Source organism: Schistocerca nitens, chromosome 4 (assembly GCF_023898315.1).
Source record: "Schistocerca nitens isolate TAMUIC-IGC-003100 chromosome 4, iqSchNite1.1, whole genome shotgun sequence".
In the NCBI taxonomy this organism is placed as follows: domain Eukaryota; kingdom Metazoa; phylum Arthropoda; class Insecta; order Orthoptera; family Acrididae; genus Schistocerca; species Schistocerca nitens.
The window spans coordinates 742,680,804-742,703,938 of record NC_064617.1 but is presented as its reverse complement, the minus strand read 5'-3'; the positions used below and the strand labels follow the sequence as shown (position 1 = coordinate 742,703,938).

The 23,135-nt window shown below is 44.6% G+C and overlaps 1 protein-coding gene across 1 annotated transcript in view; it reads left to right on the top strand.

The window, feature by feature from the left end:
- LOC126252543 (ATP-dependent translocase ABCB1-like) overlaps positions 1-23,135 on the top strand; it is a 305,981-nt gene that overhangs the window by 278,030 nt on the left and 4,816 nt on the right. Inside the window, exons 20-22 of the mRNA XM_049953441.1 lie at positions 12,847-13,006; positions 21,571-21,587; positions 22,880-23,066. Coding sequence (XP_049809398.1) covers positions 12,847-13,006; positions 21,571-21,587; positions 22,880-23,066 — 364 coding nt within the window. The remainder of the gene's footprint in view (positions 1-12,846; positions 13,007-21,570; positions 21,588-22,879; positions 23,067-23,135) is intronic.

Sequence of the window (23,135 nt, the reverse complement as noted above, 5' to 3'; positions counted from 1 at the left end):
ATGGCAGAAATGGTGAAGATTATATGGCTTTCTGCCACATTTATGATGCGACACCGCGTGCTGCAGGGATTGTGATGCAGATGGTAACTTCATTTTCACTCCCGCCCGTGACTAGGATTGTCATTTACTTTATTAATGTTAAAAAAGTTAAATTAAATAAAAAAATAATAAAAACAATAGGAGGGTTGCCATTATGTTGATTTTATGGTTTCCAAATTGTTTTTGCTGTCTCGATACTTTTCTTATCCCTAGGACAGCACAGTTGTACGAATAAAGATTGAAAGATTGTTTGTTTACCTTGCCTTCCTGTTCCAAAAAAAAAAAGTAGAGCACTTGCCCGCGAAAGGCAAAGGTCTAAAAAAGAAAAAAAACAGTGTAGCGTCTTCGATTAGTACGCAAAACTTCATCGATCCGGGGTTCGAAACCCGCCATTGTTTAAATTTTGATTAATAATTAGCATTGGCGGTCGATGACTTCTGGTATAAGGAGTCACCCTCATTCTGCGAACGGCCTTATCGAAGAATTGCGGAAGAGCGGACAGAGGTATAGGGCACTCTCTTGTCTTCAGAGTGGGAAACTGCCCCTAAAGGAGGAAGAATGATCAATGATCAACGGCATGGGTATGTAGAAGGCAATGGGAACCATTGCATTCGAGACATACAGGGTGTTACAAAAAGGTACGGCCAAACTTTCAGGAAACATTCCTCACACACAAAGAAAGAAAATATGTTATGTGGACATGTGTCCGGAAACGCTTACTTTCCATGTTAGAGCTCATTTTATTACTTCTCTTCAAATCACTTTAATCATGGAATGGAAACACACAGCAACAGAACGTACCAGCGTGACTTCAAACACTTTGTTACAGGAAATTATCAAAATGTCCTCCGTTAGCGAGGATACATGCATTCACCCTCCGTCGCATGTAATCCATGATGCGCTGATGCAGTCCTGGAGAATGGCGTATTGTATCACAGCCGTCCACAATACGAGCACGAAGAGTCTCTACACTTGGTACCGGGGTTGTGTAGACAAGAGCTTTCAAATGCCCCATAAATGAAAGTCAAGAGGGTTGAGGTCAGGAGAGCGTGGAGGTCTTGGAATTGGTCCGCCTCTACCAATCCATCGGTCACCGAATCTGTTGTTGAGAAGCGTACGAACACTTCGACTGAAATGTGCAGGAGCTCCATCGTGCATGAACCACATGTTGTGTCATACTTGTAAAGGCACATGTTCTAGCAGCACAGGTAGAGTATCCCGTATTTTCATGATAATGTGCTCCATTGAGCGTAGGTGGAAGAACATGGGGCCCAATCATGACATCACCAACAATGCCTGCCCAAACGTTCACAGAAAATCTGTGTTGATGACGTGATTGCACAATTGCGTGCGGATTCTCGTCGGCCCACACATGTTGACTGTGAAAATTTACAATTTGATCACATTGGAATGAAGCCTCATCCGTAAAGAGAACATTTGCACTGAAATGAGGATTGACACATTGTTGGATGAACCATTCGCAGAAGTGTACCCGTGGAGGCCAATCAGCTGCTGATAGTGCCTGCACACGCTGTACATCGTACGGAAACAACTGGTTCTGCCGTAGCACTCTCCATACAGTGACGTGGTCAACGTTACCTTGTACAGCAGCAACTTCTCTGACGCTGACATTAGGGTTATCGCCAACTGCACGAAGAATTGCCTCGTCCATTGCAGGTGTCCTCGTCGTTCTAGGTCTTCCCCAGTTGCGAGTCATAGGCTGGAATGTTCCGTGCTCCCTAAGACGCCGATCAATTGCTTCGAACGTCTTCCTGTTGGGACACCTTCGTTCTGGAAATCTGTCTCGATACAAACGTACCGCGCCACGGCTATTGCCCCGTGTTAATCCATACATCAAATGGGCATCTCCCAACTCCGCAATTGTAAAAATTGCACTGACTACAAAACCACGTTCATGATGAACACTAACCTGTTGATGCTACGTACTGATGTGCTTGATGCTAGTACTGTAGAGCAATGAGTCGCATTTCAACACAAGCACCGAAGTCAACATTACCTTCCTTCAATTGGACCCACTGGCGGTGAATCGACGAAGTACAGTACATACTGACGAAACTAAAATGAGCTCTAACATAGAAATTAAGCGTTTCCGGACACATGTCCACATAACATTTTTTCTTTATTTGTGTATGAAGAATGTTTCCTGAAAGTTTGGCCGTACCTTTTTGTAACACCCTATATAACGTGTATCTGCGGGACATGTGGCCTGTAACTGAAGAAGTGTCATGATGATTTCTCCATCGGCAAAAGATTCTGGAGTAGTGCCCCATTCGGATCCCTGCCAGGGTATTGCCAAGGGGCAGGTGGAGGAAAATATTGAATAACCAATGAAAGGCTAACGTTTTACGAGTCGGAGTGTGGAATGTCAGAAGTTTGAACGTGGTAGGGAAGCTGGAAAATCTGCAAGGGGAAATGCAAAGGCTCAATCTAAATACAGCAGGGGTCAGTGAAGTGAAATGGGAAGAACACAAGGAATTCTGGTCAGATGAATATAGGGTAACATCAGCAGCAGCAGAAAACGGTATAATGGGAGTAATTTTCTGTATGAATAGGAAGGTAGGGCAGAGAGTGTGTTACTGCGAACAGTTCAGTGACAGGGCTGTTCTTACCACAATCGACAGCAAACCAACACAGACAACGATAGTTCATATATACAAGCCTACGTCGCAAGCTGAAGATGAAGAGATACAGAAACTACATGGGGATATTGAAAGGGTAATGCAATACGCAAAGGGAGATGAAAATCTAATAATCATGGGGGACTTCAGTGCATTTGTAGGGGAAGGAGTAGGAGAAACGGTTACAGGTGAATATAGGCTTGGGACAATAAATGAGAGATAGGAGAATTCTGTAATAAATTTCAGCTACTAAGAATGAATACTTGGAAAAGGCCTGGTGATACGGAAAGATTTCAGTTAGATTACGTCATCGTCAGACAGAGATTCCGAAATTAGATACTTGATCAATAGGCGTACCCAAGAGAAGATGTAGACTCGGATCGCAATAGTAGTGAAGAGTAGGCTGAAGTTTAAGAGATTAGTCAGGAAGAGTCAATACGCAAAGAAGTGCGATACGGGAGTACTAAGGAATGACGAGATACTATGCAGTGCAGTTGAAGAGGACTGGATATCTTTAAAAAGGGCAATCACGGAAGTTGGAAGGAAAAACATAGGTACAAAGGAGGTAACTGCAAATAAACCATGGGTAACAGAAGAAATACTTTAGTTGATGGATGAACGAAAGAAACACAAAAATGTTCAGAGAAGTTCAGGTATAAGGTAATATAGTACGTTGAGGAACGAAATAAGTAGGAAGCGCAAGGAAGCTAAGACGAAATGGCTGCATGTAAAATGCGAAGAAATCGAAAAAGAGTTGATTGTCAGAAGCACTGTCTCAGCGTATAGGCAAGTGAAAACAACCTTCGGTGAAACTGGGTTGTAGAATAAAGAGTGCAACGGGAATTCCACCGTTAAATGCAGAGAAGAGAGCGGATAGGTGTAAAGAGTAAATTGAAGGCCTCTGAGAGAAGGAAGGTTTCTCTGATGTGATAGAAGAAGAAACAGGAGTCGATTTAGAAGAGATAGGGGATACAGCATGAGAATCAGAATTTGAAAGAGCTTCGGAGGACTTAAGATCAAATAAGACAGAAGTGACAGATAACATTCCATCAAAATTTGTATAATCGTTGGGGGAAGAGGCAACAAAACGACTGTTCTCGTTGGTATGTATAATGTTTGAGTCTACCGACGTACCATCTGATTTTCGGGAAAATATCATCCACACAATTCCGAAAACTGCAAGAGCTGACAAGTGCGAGAATTATCGCACAATGAGCTTAAGAAAGAACGGCAGGGTGACGGACGAAAATATTGCTCAAATTCAGGATTTTGTTGCTCCATACTGGAATGTAATAGACAGATGGTGTTTGGTGCAATGCATAAGGCATACATTTAAGTTTTTATTGGTAATTTTTTATTGAAAAATATTAATATCTTTACAGTGTAATTGGCACTTTCCCGAGACAACTCTGAAAGGAGACAGATCGACGGTTGTCACTGTAACACCGTTTGTGGTTATCTGCAACATGAAATTAATATATCACTCTGACCCCACGGATGCAATTTTAGTTCACCGTAGGGATTTGAAAAACAATTTTTTTGCTAAATTATAGATATTAGAAATAAAATGTTAATTTTTAGGACACCTTTTTTTTGGCTGAAAAAATACTAAATATCAACATAAAAAGATCGTCTACGATTAACTGAAGAGATTTCAGTTTGCTTTAAGGGACACTAAAAATTATTAAAATCGGATAAAAATTATATTGTAGGCGACGACAACCATGCCGCAAACCTTGGTTTTGAGAGAAACGCGTTTAAAGTTTGACAAGTATTTATCATATAAACAAAGGCACAAAACTTGGAACATACAGGATATTATCGATGCTACTTTGACCTGATAAGCCCTCATTTTTGTCCAGAAAGCCCTTCTCGTCGCTGAACGCATCGACGCTAGTGTCTCTATCTTCACCGAATTGGCGAGAATTCATCACCGATTTTGATTTGAAGGGGATTTGCCACGTGCATTAACGCAGTACGGCCTACATCGAATAGACATACTGCCAAATTTGAAGCAGTATTGACAATGTTATTTTTGGTGCGTATCTCCAAATGAGACTATTGAGGCTTCCGTTCACATTTTGAGTAAAATTGGCCAAACAACTCTCCAGCAATTCAGGTTTGCTCAAATCGGTATAAATAGGAGTGATGGCATCAATTCCGACTTGTGATAATGGCGTTCCGTGTTTACAACTTTTCAGTTCACCGTTTGCTTTAGGTTCAAACGGTCATAGCCTTGTTAATTTTTGGAGTTCACGCATAATGTGTTGAGGAATAATTATTTAATGTATATATATTCGAATTCCGTAACAAAAGAATTTCTTTTTTCGACCGTCACCCGGTCGTTCCCCTTAACAACTCATGGATCCAAGTTGCCGACAAAAATGATATACAGAAGAGTAGAAAAGAAAACTGTGGATGTGTTAGGTGAAGATTAGTTTGGCTTTAGGAGAGGTAAAGGCACCAGAGAGGCAATTCTGACAACTGAAGGAAAATCAAAACATGTTCATAGGATTTGCCGGCCTGGAGAAAGTGTTCGACGATGTAAAACAGTGCAAGATGTTCGAAATTCCGAGAAAAGTATGGGTAAACTATAGGAAGAGACGGGTAATATACAATATGTACAAGAGCCGAGGGGGAATAATAAGAGTGGACGAACAAGAATGCAGTGCTCGGATTAAAAAGATTGTAAGACAGGGGTGTAATCTTTGACCCCTATTATTCAATCTGTACATCGAAGAAACAATTATGGAAATAAAAGGAAAATTCTGGACTGGAATTAAAATTAAAAGCGATTCGCTGATGACATTGCCTTCCTGAGTGAAAGTGAAGAAGAATTACTTGATCTCCCGAAAGGAGTAAACAGCCTAATGAGTACAGAATATGGACTGAGAATAAATCGAAGAAATACGAAAGTAATGAGAAGTACCAGAAATGAGAACTACGAGAAACTTCACATCGGGATTGATAGTCGCGAAGCAGATGAAATGAAGGAATTCTGCTACCTATCTAGCAAAAACCCACGACGGACGCAGCAAGGACATTCCTGGCCAAGAGATGTCTACTAGTATCAAACGTAGACCTTAATTCGAGGAAGAATTTTTGAGAATTTACATTTGGAGCACAGCATTATACAATAGTGAAATGGACTGTGGGGAAACCGGAAGAGAAGGAAATCGAAGCATTTGAAATGTGATGATACCGGCGAATGTTGAACATTAGATGGACTGATATGGTAAGGAATAAGGAGGTTCTGCGCAGAATCGGAGGGGAAGGGAATATATGGAAAGTTCTGACAAGGCGAAGAGACAGGATGATAGGACATCTGTTAAGATATCAGGGAACGACTTCCATGGTACGAAAGGCAGCTGTAGCGTGCAATAACTGTAGAAAAAGACAGAGATTGCGATACGTCCAGCAAATAATTGAGGACGTAGGTTGCAAGTGCTAGTCTGAGATGAAGAGGTTGGCACAGGAGAGGAATTCTTGGCGGGCCGCATCAAACCAGAAAGAATACCGATGACTCAAAAAAGAAAATGAATAGGAAGGGTAGGTAGTTCTTACACCATAGCGATGATTTCTAGGCTATAAGTGATATGTAAACAAATTGTGGCTGAAATCGGTAAAGTAGTTTAAGAGGAGATGTAGAACATACACACACACTTATATATATATATATATTGTAGTGTCGGCAGACTTGCCAACACTACGCACACTAATTGAAAGAGGCGGCCAAGATGCACGCGCTAACTCACGAAGGATGGAGTGAGGTCTGAAACAGGATACGTAATGAATGTTATAAAGAAAAGTACGTAGCTCCTTGAATACTTAACTTTTAATACATCCTTGTATACATCGTTCTTGATGAGACATCTGGAGATTGTGGCGATACAAGTGAGACTCTTTAGATACATGCAATGTTACAAATGGCGCCTTACTAGGTCGTAGCCATGGACTTAGCAGAAGGCTATTCTAACTGTCTCTCGGCAAATGAGAGAAAGGCTTCGTCAGTGTAGTCGCTAGCAACGTCGTCGTACAACTGGGGCGAGTGCTAGTCAGTCTCTCGAGACCTGCCGTGTGGTGGCGCTCGATCTACGATCCTGACAGTGGCGACACGCGGGTCCGACATGTACTAATAGACCGCGGCCGATTTAAGCTACCACCTAGCAAGTGTGGTGTCTGGCGGTGACACCACATTCCTCCCCCGCAAATCGGCGAACGGTCGTGTGATAAGGCTTCCGCCCGCCGTGGGGAGGACCCCATGTTGATGCATGCGACGAGGTGGGGAGCCTAACAACAGGCGAGGCTGTGCCACCCGCACCCTGCCACTCGGTCCGAGGGGAGCTAGGAAACGCCTGAAAACCTAGTCCAGGGTGCACGTCAACATGCGGTGTATGCGCCCGTAATGAGACAGGAGGGGCCGAAGGGTCGACCTCCATTGCGTCGGGGGATCCGACGCGCGATGACGACATCTGGTCCGGAGCGGGCAAGAGTTCCATGGCGGAGGCCAGCTGGTCACGGGAAGCGATCGGTGGCGCGTGACCCAGGGAGGCGCCAGGCGGTTGCAGCGATGCGTCCACTGCGGGCGGCGCCTGCGGGAGAACAGGCGGCGGCGGCGGCGCGTCGCCATGAGGCAAAATGGAGGACATCGTCGGTAACACCTGGGGATGAGGCGAGCCAGTAGATGGGTCCCCAGGGCGCTGACCGGACGGCACAGTCGCTGAAAGCAGACGGGGAGCGGCAGAACCCGGGCGACGACAGAGGCGCAGCTGATTGAGATGCCGACGCACCTCACCAGAGGCCCCCAAAAGCAAATACATCGCGCGGCCGAGGCAGCGAAGAATGCGCCCTGCGAGCCAACGCCGTGAACCGCGATAGTTGCGATAGAAGACAACGTCGCCAGGAGCAAAAGCAGGAGTCTGCCGCTGCACAGGAACCTGATTGGGCGGATGCAGCAAAAACATCAAGGTTCGATGAGGACGACCGTGGAGCAACTCAGCCGGCGAGCGACCATCGCGGGGCTGAGAGCGATACGAGGACAGAAAGAGCAACAACGCGTCCTCCCGAGAATGCGACTCTTTCAGCTTCAACATCTGTGACTTGAAAGTCCGGACCAATCGTTCAGCGGCACCGTTTGACTGAGGCGAAAACGGCGCGGATGTCAGATGTTGAATACCATTGGCCTTGCAGAATGACTGAAATTCTGCGGACATGAATTGTGGGCCATTGTCGGAAACAATAGTCTGTGGAATACCTTCAATGCAAAAAATAGCGGATAACGCTTGGATGGTGGCAGACGACGTCGTGGAAGACATCCGGACAACAAAAGGAAAATTACTGAAAGAATCGACCACAACCAACCATCGAGCATTCCAGAATGGACCAGCAAAAGCTATGTGCAAGCGTTGCCAAGGGGAAGTGGCTTTCGGCCATGCAAAGAATTTCTGCGGCGGGGCGGATTGTTGTTCGGCACACGCCATGCAAGAAGAGCACATATTCGTAATCGCAGCATCGATTCCGAACCAAGTACAGTGCTGACGAGCAAGTTGTTTCGTTCGCACTATACCCCAATGTCCTTGGTGAAGAAGCCGTAAGACAGAGGACTGTAACGAACGTGGGACCACGACTCTGGACTGATCATTATCAGAACGCAACAACAAAACACCATGTCGTACAAAAAGTCTCTCCTTGTGAGCAAAAAATCGGCGAACCAGCGGATCCTCGATCCGCGACTTTGACAAGGGCCATTGCGTAGCAACAAAACGCAAAACAGTAGCAAGGACAGGGTCAGCAGCTGTGGCTGTAGCGACACGACGAAAATCAATCGGAAACGATTCGACCACGTTATCGGTTTCCGCATCAATGAACATGCAAGCAAGTTCGGAAGAATCGAATGCTTTATCCTCAGCAACAGGCAACCGGGACAACGCATCAGCGTTGCCGTGCTTAGCAGTGGACCAATACAAGATATCGTAGTGGTTGGCGACCTCATCACGCAATGCGTGGGGAACATTGCGCGCTCGGAAAAATTTCGGTTGCGCGTCGACTTGCAGTTCCAAATGTGCTTCATAGTTCTTGGCGCAACCAAGGCCCGGTGCAAAAATGTCTGCAAATTCTTCACATAGACGAGAAACACTGGCGGAAGGCACAGTCTGGTTCACTGATAGGACCGAATTTACTATTGACATGTTAAACAACCGAAATAAATCTAAACCAAACAAGTTCACTGTAGTAGAAGAACGAATTACGTAAAGTGACACAAGTTTTGTTTGTCCCTTGTACGTTGCAAGAAGAGTGCACTGTCCTAACACTGGGATCTGCTGTCCTGAATAACTTGTGAGCTGAACATTTGCGGCACGCAACGGCGGTTTGCCCAGTTGTTCGTACGTGTCGTGATTGATCAATGAAACTGCAGCTCCGGTATCGAGCTGGAATGGTATCACTTTGCCTTCAAAGTCCAAGTCTACAAAAAGTTTATTGTCCTGCTGACAAGAGCGACTTTCACGCGCAATTTGAACTGAGACAGGTACAGAAGCACTTGCGACTGGACGGGATTTCTGGCGACGACGACGCACACTGTTTGTGGGACGAACACAGTCACTGTTTGAGATAGTGGCACTGGACGGGGTGGAATTAACTACATGAATGTCCATGGGCGAAGGTTCACGAGCCTGATTGTCCTTGGTTCGATTCCGGCGCGAAGCAAAGGGCCTGGAATGGTTGTGATTGTCCGATCTGAGCTTTTTCTGGCAAACACTTTGAACATGTCCTTTCTTATGACAGTAAAAGCAAATAGCATGGCGTGACAGGCAATTGTCACGCGAATGTCTAGTTGCCTACGCGGCACACGTGTGTGAGAGCTAGGCCGCAGCTGCGCGGACGTGCGTGAGGGCTGTGTAGCGGTCCGTGCAGCGCGCCCGGCGGGCCGGTTAATGTGACACACGGCTGGCGAAGTTTCAAATGATTCCTGAGCAAAGTCAAGTGTGTCTTGCCTATCCAATATGTCTATCACTTGTTGAAGGGAGGGATTGACTAGTTTCAAAATCTGTTCCCGTATGCGAACATCAGAAACGTTCTGTGCTATTGCTTCATGCACCATTGTATCTGAATAAGGGAGTCCACAGTCACACTCAAAAGCACACTCCCTAGTAAGTCCTCGCAATGTTGCAACCCACTCCCGATTAGTTTGACCGGCCGTACGTTTTGTACGAAAGAACGTATACCGTTTTGCAACAACATTGACCGTTTCCTTGAAATAGGCATCTAACGCCGACAAAATGTCTTCGTAGGACAGAAATGCTACGTCGCGTCGGGGAAACAATTTCACTATCACACGGTAGGTGGACACACCTACACACGAAAGCAAAAACGGCTGCCGCTCATTACCTTGAATTCTGTAGGCGGCGAGATGAAATCCAAATTGGCGTGACCACTCCGTCCAGGTTTCTTCGGCTGGGTTATACGGTCGAAATGGGGGTGCAACTGCATGTTGTGGCTGTGGTGGCGGTGAAGCGGCGGCGGCCGCATCGGTTTGCAGTGCACGTTGACCCTGGACGAGCTGTCCAAGGGCATCCAATAACGCCTGCGTCTGCTGATTCTGCAAGCGATAAAATTCGGACAGTACATCTGGAGAAGCCATGACACAAGGAAATGTAAGCAATGAGAAAGAACAAGATCCTGATTGATCCGCGTCGCCAAAATTGTAGTGTCGGCAGACTTGCCAACACTTCGCACACTAATTGAAAGAGGCGGCCAAGATGCACGCGCTAACTCACGAAGGATGGAGTGAGGTCTGAAACAGGATACGTAATGAATGTTATAAAGAAAAGTACGTAGCTCCTTGAATACTTAACTTTTAATACATCCTTGTATACATCGTTCTTGATGAGACATCTGGAGATTGTGGCGATACAAGTGAGACTCTTTAGATACATGCAATGTTACAAATGGCGCCTTGCTAGGTCGTAGCCATGGACTTAGCAGAAGGCTATTCTAACTGTCTCTCGGCAAATGAGAGAAAGGCTTCGTCAGTGTAGTCGCTAGCAACGTCGTCGTACAACTGGGGCGAGTGCTAGTCAGTCTCTCGAGACCTGCCGTGTGGTGGCGCTCGATCTACGATCCTGACAGTGGCGACACGCGGGTCCGACATGTACTAATAGACCGCGGCCGATTTAAGCTACCACCTAGCAAGTGTGGTGTCTGGCGGTGACACCACATATACATATATATATATGTAGTCATTTTTATAGTATTTATGAATCTTTATTTTTAGTGATACGTTTTCCGTTTTGCATATTGTATATTCTGTGTAGTTGACGTACCAGTTAAATAATGTAAATTATAACGATCTGAAATTTATCAAAGAAAAAATTGTATTCAACAAATAAGGAGAAGTTTTTTTGGTAATTATCAGAATTTTCCCATTTTAAGTGTATTTTTAATCTGAAATTTCCTTTAGTAATATCATTTAATTAGTGTTATCAAGAATTGCTACCGTGGAAGTGAAAATCTCCATTCGAAAAACCGACTTTGTAGTCTTTATGTGCTTGGTTAGTAATGTTATGGAAACACGTTTGTCATTATTTTATGAGCCTCTTCTGTTTACTGGTGCAGGTGGATGTAGATTAACGAGGCGTATGGCGTGAGAAAATATACTTTATGTGAGAACGTAAGGCATACATTGGGAGATAATTTACCAGGGATAATGGAATTAAATTAGGAAGTGAGATACTAAAAGTAGTAAATGATTTTTTTTTATTTTGACAGGGAAACAAGAAGAGAACACATAAAATGCAGACATCCAAACAAGGAAAGTATTCCTGAAAAAGTGGAGATTATTAATGTCGAATAGTATTTTAAACATTAAGAAATATTTTCTGATGCTATTCACGGGAATTGTAGCCTCGTTCAGAAATATACCGTCGACAGTAAACAGTTCAGACAAGACTAGAAAGTTAGCTTTTGAAGTGGAATGCTATAGGAGAACGATGAAGATCAGATGCTTATATCTGGTAAGCCACGAGAAGATGGTGCATCGAATTGGCGAGATAATAAATTCATGTCCCAAAGTGACTAAAAGCTGGAATCGATTGTTAGGACACATTATGGAGCATCAAGAAATGGTAGTGGAGGGAAGGCTGATGGATATAAACTGCAGAGGGAGATCAAGGCTGGAGTAGCGGAAGCAGGTTCACGTGGATGTAGGTTGCAGCACTTCTGCAATGGCGAAGAAGCTTGCGCAGGATAGACAGCGTGGAGATCTCTTACAGATAAGTCTTTTGACTGAAGACCACAGCGGCAGCCTGCAATTCTTGTTGAGTACCTACGGTTCTGAAGTTCGTATAAACATCAACTTTGATTACAATATGCTTTTGTATTTGGTGACTATAGATGCTATAGCAAAACAGAGAATCACCCATCACCTCAACCATAGCGAACAGCTAACGTACGCCTGAATGGATTACAGAAGAACGTTCGTTTGGAAAGGCTGCTCTATTCTTAAGTTCCGTCTCGAATGACTTCGTTGTGAAACAGTCTTCATTCCTTCTTTTTTTCATGCTATGGGAAACCGGGTGAAAGCTGAAAATAAAATTTTCGTAAGAAGTTTGCAGTTTAAATTTGAGTAAAGTTGTATTTGAAACTTATACATAATGAGCAGTTCTTAATGATGAGTACGTAATGCGGTGGTTAAGTAGCATCCAACCAACGTGAAAGGGATAAAAGTTTGCCTAGCAGAAATAAAAAACACAACTCTCTCTCTCTCTCTCTCTCTCTCTCTCTCTCTCTCTCTCTCTCTCTAGAATGTAACAGAAATCACTGCAACTGTCGTGTATAGAGACAAAATGTATTATAAGGTAATAACTTCGACAATATCAAATTCTCCACTGCGAAACTTTCAAAAATGTTCAAATGTGTGTGAAATCTTGTGGGACTTAACTGCAAAGGTCATCAGTCCCTAAGCTTACACACAACTTAACCTAAATTATCCTAAGGACAAACACACACACACACCCATGCCCGAGGGAGGACTCGAACCTCCGCCGGGATCAGCTGCACAGTCTATGACTGTAGTGCGAAACTTTGGATAACATTTTAGATGACTGTCTTTCGTTTAAATTCACTTTTGCTGAGTAAATGTTAATTATCTCCTTTTTCTTCTTTCTTTCAGAGTGACCGAAGCTTTGATGTTCGGGACTTGGATGGTCGCTAATGCCCTGTCATTCGCTCCAAACTTCAGAAAGGGCCTGAACGCAGCATCGAAAATAGTTCACCTGCTTAACCGCCAGCCCAAAGTAACTGATACAGATACTGCGTCGGATAAAGAATGGGTATGTAAATAAACATGGAATACATATTGGAGTTCAGCAGTTTTCTGAGACATATGCTGAATGTTCACACGTGGTTGCCTACGATCAGACCTGTTATCTGAAAACTATCGGCTGAAATTCAAGGATCATAGTGCCTTGGAGGATGAACTCTGGTATTTATGAAGAGGAATTCACCTATTAAATGCAATTATTATGAACCCCATTATGCACTTGGTCAGTGTTTTTTGTATTTCAAGAGTATCTTTTATGTATGATAGTACTTATAGGCGTTCGCAACTAAGCCATATTTTGTGTGTGCCACTTAATTTGCTAGTATTCATGCAGTCAGTGACTGACCAAAACAGAAAACTAAAGATTAAATATCCTCATAGAGTGATGAATGTAGAGATCTCACATGGGTTTTTCTTTTTTTCTTGGGGCCTTTTTCCCGCATCAAAGCGGATTCGGCCATGTTACTATTGATTTGGCTGTGTTAGTTGTAGACGGTGGCCGGATGCCCTTCCTGCCGCCACCCCGAATCCCCCTGGATGGAATGGTGTACCCAGCTGTCTGTGTCTAGCGTAAGCCATGGAATAGTGCGAACGTTTCTTCAGATGTCTGCGAGTCGTGTAACTAAGGCAGAACGAGGGGACCAGCCTGGTATTCACATAGTGGGGTGCGCAAAAACCACCTAAAAACCACATCCAGCCTGGCCGGCAACCAGCCCTCGTCGTTAATCCGCCAGGCGGATTCGATCCAGGGCTGGCGCGTCTACCTGAGCCCAAGAAGCAGCGCATTAACGCTCGCGTCTACCCTGGCTTGTCAGAACTCACATGGGTATCAATGGTATTTTTATTTCCTTCGCCCCACTCATTCGAGGTACAATTGTGTAGAGGGCACGGCAGTAATACAGAAGGACACGAACTGATTTAGAAACTAACTATATGTCTAACAGCCTGCAAACACTATCGTATTTCATCCTAAACACTTCATCGGTGTAATTAATTAAGTCTTACTTTCGAAGAACGACTTCTACTCTGCTACTGAAAAGGCAGAATTACGTTCCGACATTTTCTATCCTGTTACGCGCAAGTAGAGCACAGTTTATGATCATTTATAGTGGTGGTAACACAGAGACCGGTAGAACGAGAGGCGGGTTATGGGGTGCACGTGTGCCAGTTGCAGCTGGTCTCTGAAGGTCGAATGTCTCTGACGTCTTCCCCCCATCGATACTCGGCTTACTAGATAATATTAATGAACCATAAGATACAGTTTGGACTTGGTGTGAGATGAATCGGTCCGATACATGAAAATGTTGTTTGACCCAACCATTTGTGATCACCCACGGAATTGAGGAGCCCTGTGCAGAAAACATATCTGATTTAATTGCCCCAGAAACAGAAATGGTAAATTGTGTGGGAAGCATACTTTCACGTTTACGAAACTTGTGCGTTCATTGTTAAGTCAAGCGCAAGCAAGGAAGAACAGTCGCAGCCCTTCCTGCCATCCGCACCAAATATCTCTGTCGATTCGACACATTAAAGTAAATACTTTGAGTCGGCCAGGCCGTGCGACCTAGCATCCTTTTCTAAATGTCAACGATGTACCCTCATCACTCCACAACACCTTCTTCAATTGCTATTCGCCACAAAGACAGCGTGGCTTGTACCACTCGTTGACATTGTCCTGTTGTCAATGACTACTGGGCACCACCACGAACATAATTGGGTGGGACCGTCTTTTGACGATTCGTTTCGTCCCAGACTGTTGTATCAGAACTACAAAATAGTCCTCTAAAGTAACATGGTCGATTTGTGCAGTACACTTTAGGGACAGACAATGGTTCAAATGGTTCAAATGGCTCTAAGCACTATGGGACTTAACATCTGAGGTCATCAGTCACCTAGACTTAAAACTACTTAAAACTTAAACCTAACTAACCTAAGGATATCACACACATCCATGCCCGAGGCAGGATTCGAACCTGAGTGGGACAGCCTCCTTAGTTGCTCTGACTATTGCCTCTTCTAGTTGTTCCCACTTCTCCGGATTTAAAGTTTCCAACATGTAGGAAAATTCCTAGTTGCTCCTTAGCTTGTCTCTGCCACACTTATATTTTCTGGGAGTAATCTTCTTGGTATTTGTTGGAATTTGATTTTCGAAAGGTAGTGATTCAAGTGTAGGTTCGCGTTTCTCAGAGCCTTTACGTTCTAGGTATCTTGTTGCACTTCCCGTGCAATGAACCCATAGTCAACTTGGATTTCATCAAGGTTGGAGTTTGGAGATACTTGGTCTAGGGGACTGATGACCTCAGAAGTTAAGTCTCATAGTGTTCGGAACCATTTGAACCATTTGTCCCACTCACGACATTAAGAAAGCACGCTTACTGGGATAATAAAAGCGGCGCAGCAGTACAGCTAACACAGGTTGCTTGTCAGAAAAGGAATTTCCAGAAAAATGAAGCGAATGCCGTCAACTTCCTAAACACGAAAAAACTGTATAAAAAGCCATCTGCAAGGTAAAACGTCCGCTTGAAAAGAACCAGTTTATACAGACTGAGCAACAGTTCCAGAAAAATAACACACGTTACTTCCATGAAATCTTCAAGCAGATTCAGAACAAATGCAACCCTCAGAACTTACGGTTCAAAGGCTCCACAAAGTGAAACTAGCCCACAGTGACCCTACTGATTTACGAAAACAATTCAAACATCCTCCCAGGTTCGTCTCTAACCACGAAGAAAGAAATCACGGCGTTCATCAAAGCACTTAAGGACAACCAGGCACCGGGTGAAGATCTGATAATTGTTGAATTGTGGATGCAAGCAGGGGATAAGGCAGTCGATAAGTTTAATTTAGTTAGTCAAAAGATTTGGTAAACTGAAAAACTCCCAAGTGCGTGGACCTCTGTCATAGTTCATCCGCTACGTCAGGGGACAGAACAGAAGGTAACAACTACCATGTCATCTCTCCCGTGCTAACAGCTTACAGATTCCTCTCAAAAGCTCTACTAAATAGGACGGAACATCAAATCTATTCGTAACTGGGGGGGAATATCAAGAATGGTTCAGGAACGGACTATCATATGATGAGCAGGTTATGAATCTGAAATTCATCCTTTCATACTTGAAACTCCGGAATAGGGAATTCTTGCTGATCTTCGTCGATTGCAGGAAGGCTTACTACTCAGTTGATCAAACCACACTGTTTCAAATTATTGAAGAGTTTAGCTTAGGTATCAAGACAAAAGTGATCGTCGAGAAAACCCTTACCACCCCCAAATCCAAAGCGAAATTCAATGAAGATATGTATGATGCCTTTCAAATGGGGACAGCAGTGAGACAAGGAGATGTACTACATAGCCTCTGCTCTTCATTTGTACTTTAGAAATCGTTATATGAAAGTGGCGGAAAGGAATGAACAATGCATGGGTAGAAAATGGGATAAAGCCAGGCAGGTGATCTAGTGATCTTTTCAGACTCCATAGATACGGCAGCGAAATAACTTAACTATAGATACAGTCAGCGAAGGCAGGGCTTCAAATCTCCTTTAGAGGACGCACTTCATGACAAACATAAAGGCTGCACCTCGAAAACTGGACGTCGGACGGAGACAAATTAAGCAGACAGAAAAGTTTAAATACCTTGGTGAACGGATATGGCCTACCTATCAGAGAAAACAGCCTTCGAGTCGCGCAATACCAAGTGAAATTGGCCTACCAACTAAGTAAGAGATCTATATCCTTAAACGCCAAAATTAGACACTACTGTACTATAATTCGACCGAAGGCCTAATATGTCTTGGAGACTCTTGCAATGAAGAAGAAAGGGCTAATGGAGATACTTAAGCTAATGGAGATACATAAGGAACGTTGAGGTAGGAATACTTTCGGCAAAAAAGTAAGGCGCAGGTGGAGGAAGACACATCTCATGGTAACAACTGTATGGAACCGTACCTGCCGCTGAAGTGAGTGATACACGATATAGTTACTTAGTGAAAATACTGTACGAATGCATGCTCTAGCGGCTATATCCGTTAATGAAATATTCTCGGATTTACAGTCGCGTCAAGTGATTAACAGCCCATGAGCTTTCGGCAGAGATTTCCTCTGCCATTGCCAAATGGTTAATTGTCGTGTGGATGCCGCTGTCGTGCTTTTATAGCCGCGGCGTCGCCAGTGACGTCATTGATGCTCCGTCCTGCAAAAAAACAAAATGGCTCTGAGCACTATGGGACTTAACATCTGTGGTCATCAGTCCCCTAGAACTTAGAACTACTTAAACCTAACTAACCTAAGGACATCACACACATCCATGCCCGAGGCAGGATTCGAACCTGCGACCGTAGTAGTCGCGCGGTCCCGGACTGAGCGCCTAGAACCGCTAGACCACCGCGGCCGGCTCCGTCCTGCACCATATATGGTAATGCTTCGGTGGAGCGACCGCCTCGCCCGCTTCATCTCCCCATCACATGATCCCATGCCGTACTCGGTTGCATTTCACCGTCTTTATTGAGGGTGTTGTCCGATATTTTGGTCTCTATTGCTTCGTTTATTTCGCTATCCCAGAAACCGTTGGTCCGTTTAAATACGGCGGACTTCATCGATCGAATTAAACGTCTACTCCTTGATGAGGCAAATATTATGGCTAGTTTTGATGTGGTTTCCCTATTCACGTATGTGTCCACCACAGAGTCTACTGACTTGCTGCCCAGGCTCTTCGACGACACCATCGGGAATTTCTTTAAACATACCCTGACGTCATCGAATTTTTACATAATGATGAATATTTCAACCAGACGGACGGCGTCGCGATGGGAGCCCATTAGCGGCAGTTGTTGCCAACATCTTTATGGAGCATTTCGAAGACATCACCTTGGACACTGCTCCTGTAAAGCCTAGTTGTTTCTATCCCTATGTCGACAATACCTTCGTCATATGGCCCCATGGACATGAAAATCTGGGAGATTTCCTAGAACACATCGAATCTTCCAGGACCACGTAAAGTAGTTAGCATCGAAGTAGTGAAGGACAGTCCCTTGCCGTTCCTGGACGTCCTTGTCCGCCATAAACCCAATGGGTGTCTCGGTAACAGCGTTTACCGCACGTCCACCAACACGGATCAGTATCTGCACGCGACAACTACCATCGCCCAGCACAGAAACGGTGTCTCCTGAGAATCTTGGTAAATCGAGCTGAAATCGTCTCAACGCCGAAACCCCGCAGTGAGAACTCAGCCACTTATGTCAAGTTTTCAAGGAAAAATGTTACAACAACACACAAATTTCAGAAGCATTTCATCTAAGCCAGAAAAACAGAAGGCATCCGATGAAGACGCGGGAAAGATTGCGTTTCTACGGCTTTGGGGCTTAAAAACAGGGAAGGTTAACCGGCTCCTGAAGAGACATAAAATCGACAGTGTCCATGGTGGTGGTGGTGGTTAGTGTTTAACGTCCCGTCGACAACGAGGTCATTAGAGACGGAGCGCTAGCTCGGGTTAGGGAAGGATTGGGAAGGAAATCGGCCGTGCCATTTCAAAGGAACCATCCCGGCAATTGCCTGAAACGATTTAGGGAAATCACGGAAAACCTAAATCAGGATGGCCGGAGACGGGATTGAACCGTCGTCCTCCCGAATGCGAGTCCAGTGTGCTAACCACTACGCCACCTCGCTCGGTGACAGTGTCCAGGTCCCCGCAGAAGATCAGGCAACTAACGATACCTGTGAAAGACGATGTAGGCCTTAGAACACCTGGAATACACTAAATACAGTTATGTCAGTCAGGCTCTCCACACAACTGAGCACCGCCGCATAGAACATGGAAGGTGTTCCCTCTTACATTACCCCGAAAAATCATCTGTAGTGGACCACGCACAGGAAAAGGAACACCGAACAGCATTCGACGAGACTTCTATCATAAAACGAACCAACGGCTTCTGGGATACTGTAATCATCGAAGGAATAAAGATTGCTCCGGAGAATCGGACAAGACCGTCAATAAAGACATTGGATAGGAGCTGAATTCGGCCTGTGGTCCTGTGATTGGAGTGTTGAAGTGATCGATACGGTCATGCCACCGAAACATTACAGTATATGGCGCGGAACAGAGCCCATCGACGTAACTGGCAACGGCACGGTCCCATTAAGCACACGGTGGCATCCGTACGACAGTCAAACACTTGAAAATGGCAGAGGAGAACTCTGCCGACAGCTCATGGGCAGTTAATCAAATGGTTCAAATGCCTCTGAGCACTGTGGGACTTAACTTCTGAGGTCATCAGTCCCCTAGAACTTAGAACCACTTAAACCTAACTAACCTAATGACATCACACATCCATGCCCGAAGCAGCATTCGAACCTGCGACCGTAGCGGTCGCGCGGTTCCAGACTGTAGCGCCTAGAAACGCTCGGCCACCCCGGCTGGCTGGCAGTTAATCACTTGATTCTCTTCGAAACTCGAGAATAATTTATTAATAGTAAAAGCACTCTTTAGATAAGAAAGGCACATCCTAAAATTCTCAACAGAGTTCTCTGATAGAGTGTAAGCATTAGTCACCAACGGAAGTGACGTATCTGATCGCGCAAACAAAGAAGAGTTTACTTACGAATAAGAGTAGTGTCCCCTTGTTTGAGACATAACGTGATGGAAATTGGCTGAGTTTAGGCTGTGTAGTTAGAGGCACTCCTGCCACAGTGGCGGACTACACTGAATCTAGTTTATCTGATATTGCGTAGTAAAACCACACGTGTACAGTCGCATAGGAAGTAACTTCGACTGGTGCAAAAATGTTTTATTTTGAATGTTAACATACAGACTTAGACGTTGTTAGCTCGAAAGATCAAAGCTTGTATCTACTGAGTCTTGTCTCTCAACTGCCGTAGTAAGTATCGCTGTGCTCACTACCTTTATGTGCATGTTCTCAACACTGTGGCCGATAATCGCGGATGAATATCTACAATCGTAATTCGCGCGTACCATTCGCAACTGGAAGAGAAAAGGGTGAAGTGCCAAGTTACTCAAAATACCCTCTTTTGAAGTATGAACACCCAAGCACGAGTAGATATCTGAACCGTTCCACTGAGTCTCAGAAATGACAATCCGAAGAACGGAAACAGTGCGGCTATATGATTTGTCGGCGTTTCAACAAACTGTAACACCACCAGGACCACATGGTGAATTGCAACAGATTGGGCTCCGGGATTACTAGGTGTAAAATAAATACGAATCTCTGACTTTTTAACTAATCAAATACGAAACTCTGACTTTTTAACTAATCCCCCAGATGCGAATGCGGCGACTAACTGGTCAGTAGCGACCTCTAGCAGTGCAGTCTGCGCCTGTGAGTTTGTAGTCTCTAGATTACTACATTAACTGCCATTACAAGTAGACCAGCATTCGTGTAGATGTTTGTCTAATTACTGTAAATCGTAGTCCCTCTCTTTTGGTGTTATTCCAATAGATGTCGTGGTGTTTCTTGGTTTCACAAGCAGAAAAAAAGAAAGCTAGTTAAACTTATATGGTAGTTTTTTCGCCTTTATCTTACATGTATCCTTTTTAATTTTCTAAGAAATTCTAGCGTGCTTTATTTCAATGCGCTATGTTTTTTACCAAGAATGGAAATACACTGATGAGCCAAAACGTTATGACCCCTGCCCACCACGAGGCTCTATCCCGCCTGGTGGCCCTGAGGGCACGTGACGTGCTGTTTGCGTGCTGTTGTAGTGAACGTCTATGGAAAGTGGTTGAAGAATCAGGTGTAGCGACAAGAAGTTGGACGCCCATACCTCTTCACAGAACATAGGGATCGGAGGCTTGCCAGCTTTCTAAAGCAGGATAGGCTGCGATCTGTGGCAGATCTGACGTCAGAGTACTGTGCTGGCGCAGGCACAAGTGTTTTCGGAGCACACTGCTCAGCACACAGATTTAAACATGGTGTTCCGCAGCGGAAAACCTATGTTGACCCAACAATATCGTCAATTATAATTACAGTGGGCACGAGACCACCGAGAATCGGCCGCGGATCAATGGAATCGTGTCACTTGCTCGGATGAATTCCGTTTATTGTTAGACCAGATCGAAGGTCGTGTCTGTGCGAATGGCTGCTCGAAACACGTAGCGCGACACAGACCTTGGCGGCCGGAGCAGTATTATGTTATGGTGGACATTTACCTGGGATTCCATGGGACCTCCGGTAGTAATCAAAGGCACCGCGACAGCTGCGGACTACGTGACATTAATGTGGACCATCTGTAACCGCTAATGCTTGATGTCTTCCTCAACAGCGATGGCATCTTCCAGCAGGATAACTGTCTGCGTCACAATACCAGAATCGTGCTGCAATGGTTCGAGGAGCGTGACAGTGAATTCATGCTGTTGTCTTGGCAATCAAATACGGCTTATCTGAATCCAATGAAACCCAGCTGGGGTGCTATCGGGCGCCAGCTCCACGCCCGCAAACCAACCGCCCGTAAATTATGGGATGTATTCATATGCGTGTATCCGGAATGACTTGCTAACAAACATCTACTACTTAAGCGTCCTTGCTTGTGATTGTATGGGACGTTACAAATTGGAATGTGTGTCTCAGATTACCGAGAGCGTCGAATCCTACAAGTGTGTCATTACGAAGAGGCTGATAGAAGTCAGAAAGAAATGGACATCGTAGTGGAACACTTTTATCGTTTGACAGCAGTAACGTATTTAAAAAAAGAACATGATTCATTGATTGAAATTCACAGTACATTACCAGTGATTCAAGTCAATAGTGCGTTATCAGATTATTACTGCCTAGAAATATCAACCTGTCGTTATTCGAGCATCGACAGAAGAGTTGCTGTGCGTTCTCAAGCAACCCTGTCTGTTACAGAGTGCCCCTCTTTCTTTCGCTACCTACCCCTTCCAGCGTGTCAACTTTCATCAAGTATGTCGTCGTTTTCTCTCAAGAGTTTGGATTCATTCTTCTGTTCCGACAAGTTGCCAGGTATCCAGATTTACGCGGGACTGTCGAGAGTTTCCTATTCAAAATCCTTGCCGGGATACGTAGAAATGTGGATTGCAACGAAACGGACAATATTTCACAGAATGTTGTTCATTGCATGAGTATTTAAATTAAGAGGCAGTCTTGTAAATAAGTCCTATATACGTAACTGAAAATAAAAATCAACTTTCAATTCAAAGAGATGTAATTTGGCAAATCTGTTTTTTGAAGTTCAAGGCTGATAGGTGGACAAGATTTCTTCAGTTCCATGCAGACTGTGAGTGCCCGATTCGAGTTATCAGGTTCTCTTGGGAATTTCTCAATGGCCACACTAGAAGGTTAATTAAAGGTGAACTGCTTAATCATGTGAATACAGTTTGGACCTTGTATCGACCAAGAAAGGGTGGGTCTGAAAGTAGTTTGGAAAGTTAGTACCAATGCTGATAAGGTAATACGCAGCACTTTTTTTTCAATTCCAACTTTGCTTTAGACTGTGGTGTCTCTGTAGCTGTAACTCTTTAAGGATTGAGAATAAAAAACCATTAACTGTAGGATATATGTTTGAATATTAGACCACTGTGTTAATTCTGGCTTTAGAGATCTCAGTTTCGCAAAAACCTTGATTTTGTTCAGTTAGGAAATTTCAGGTTCGTAGTTAGGGCTTCGTTGCTGGACGGAGGAACTGCAGTATTAATTACATACGAGTCTGGTGGACAACATTCCCCACTTTCATCTGCCGTTCTTGTCACTTCCGTGATGTGATGATGTGTGCTGTGCCCAGGGATATTTACGACGCAAGTCTGAGGCCAATTCTAATCCTCTTAAGGAGTCTTTCTTTATTCGACCAAACAAAATCACTCTAAGTTTGTACGTGAGAGCCTGAATAATTACTTGTCCTTCGCATTCCACAGAGGGCGACCGGGAATGTGAGCTACTCGGACGTGGAGTTCTGGTACCCGACGCGGCCTGGCGTGATGGTGCTCAAGGGCCTCAACCTAGAGGTGAGGACCGGCCAGACGGTGGCACTGGTGGGTCCCTCTGGCTGCGGCAAGTCCACCTGCATACAGCTGCTCGAGAGGTTCTACGACGCAGCCTCCGGATCTGTGGTGAGTGCGACCAGCTACCACAGCTCTTACGAACTGGACTGAGAGTCTCTCTTCGCTACCACAGCAACG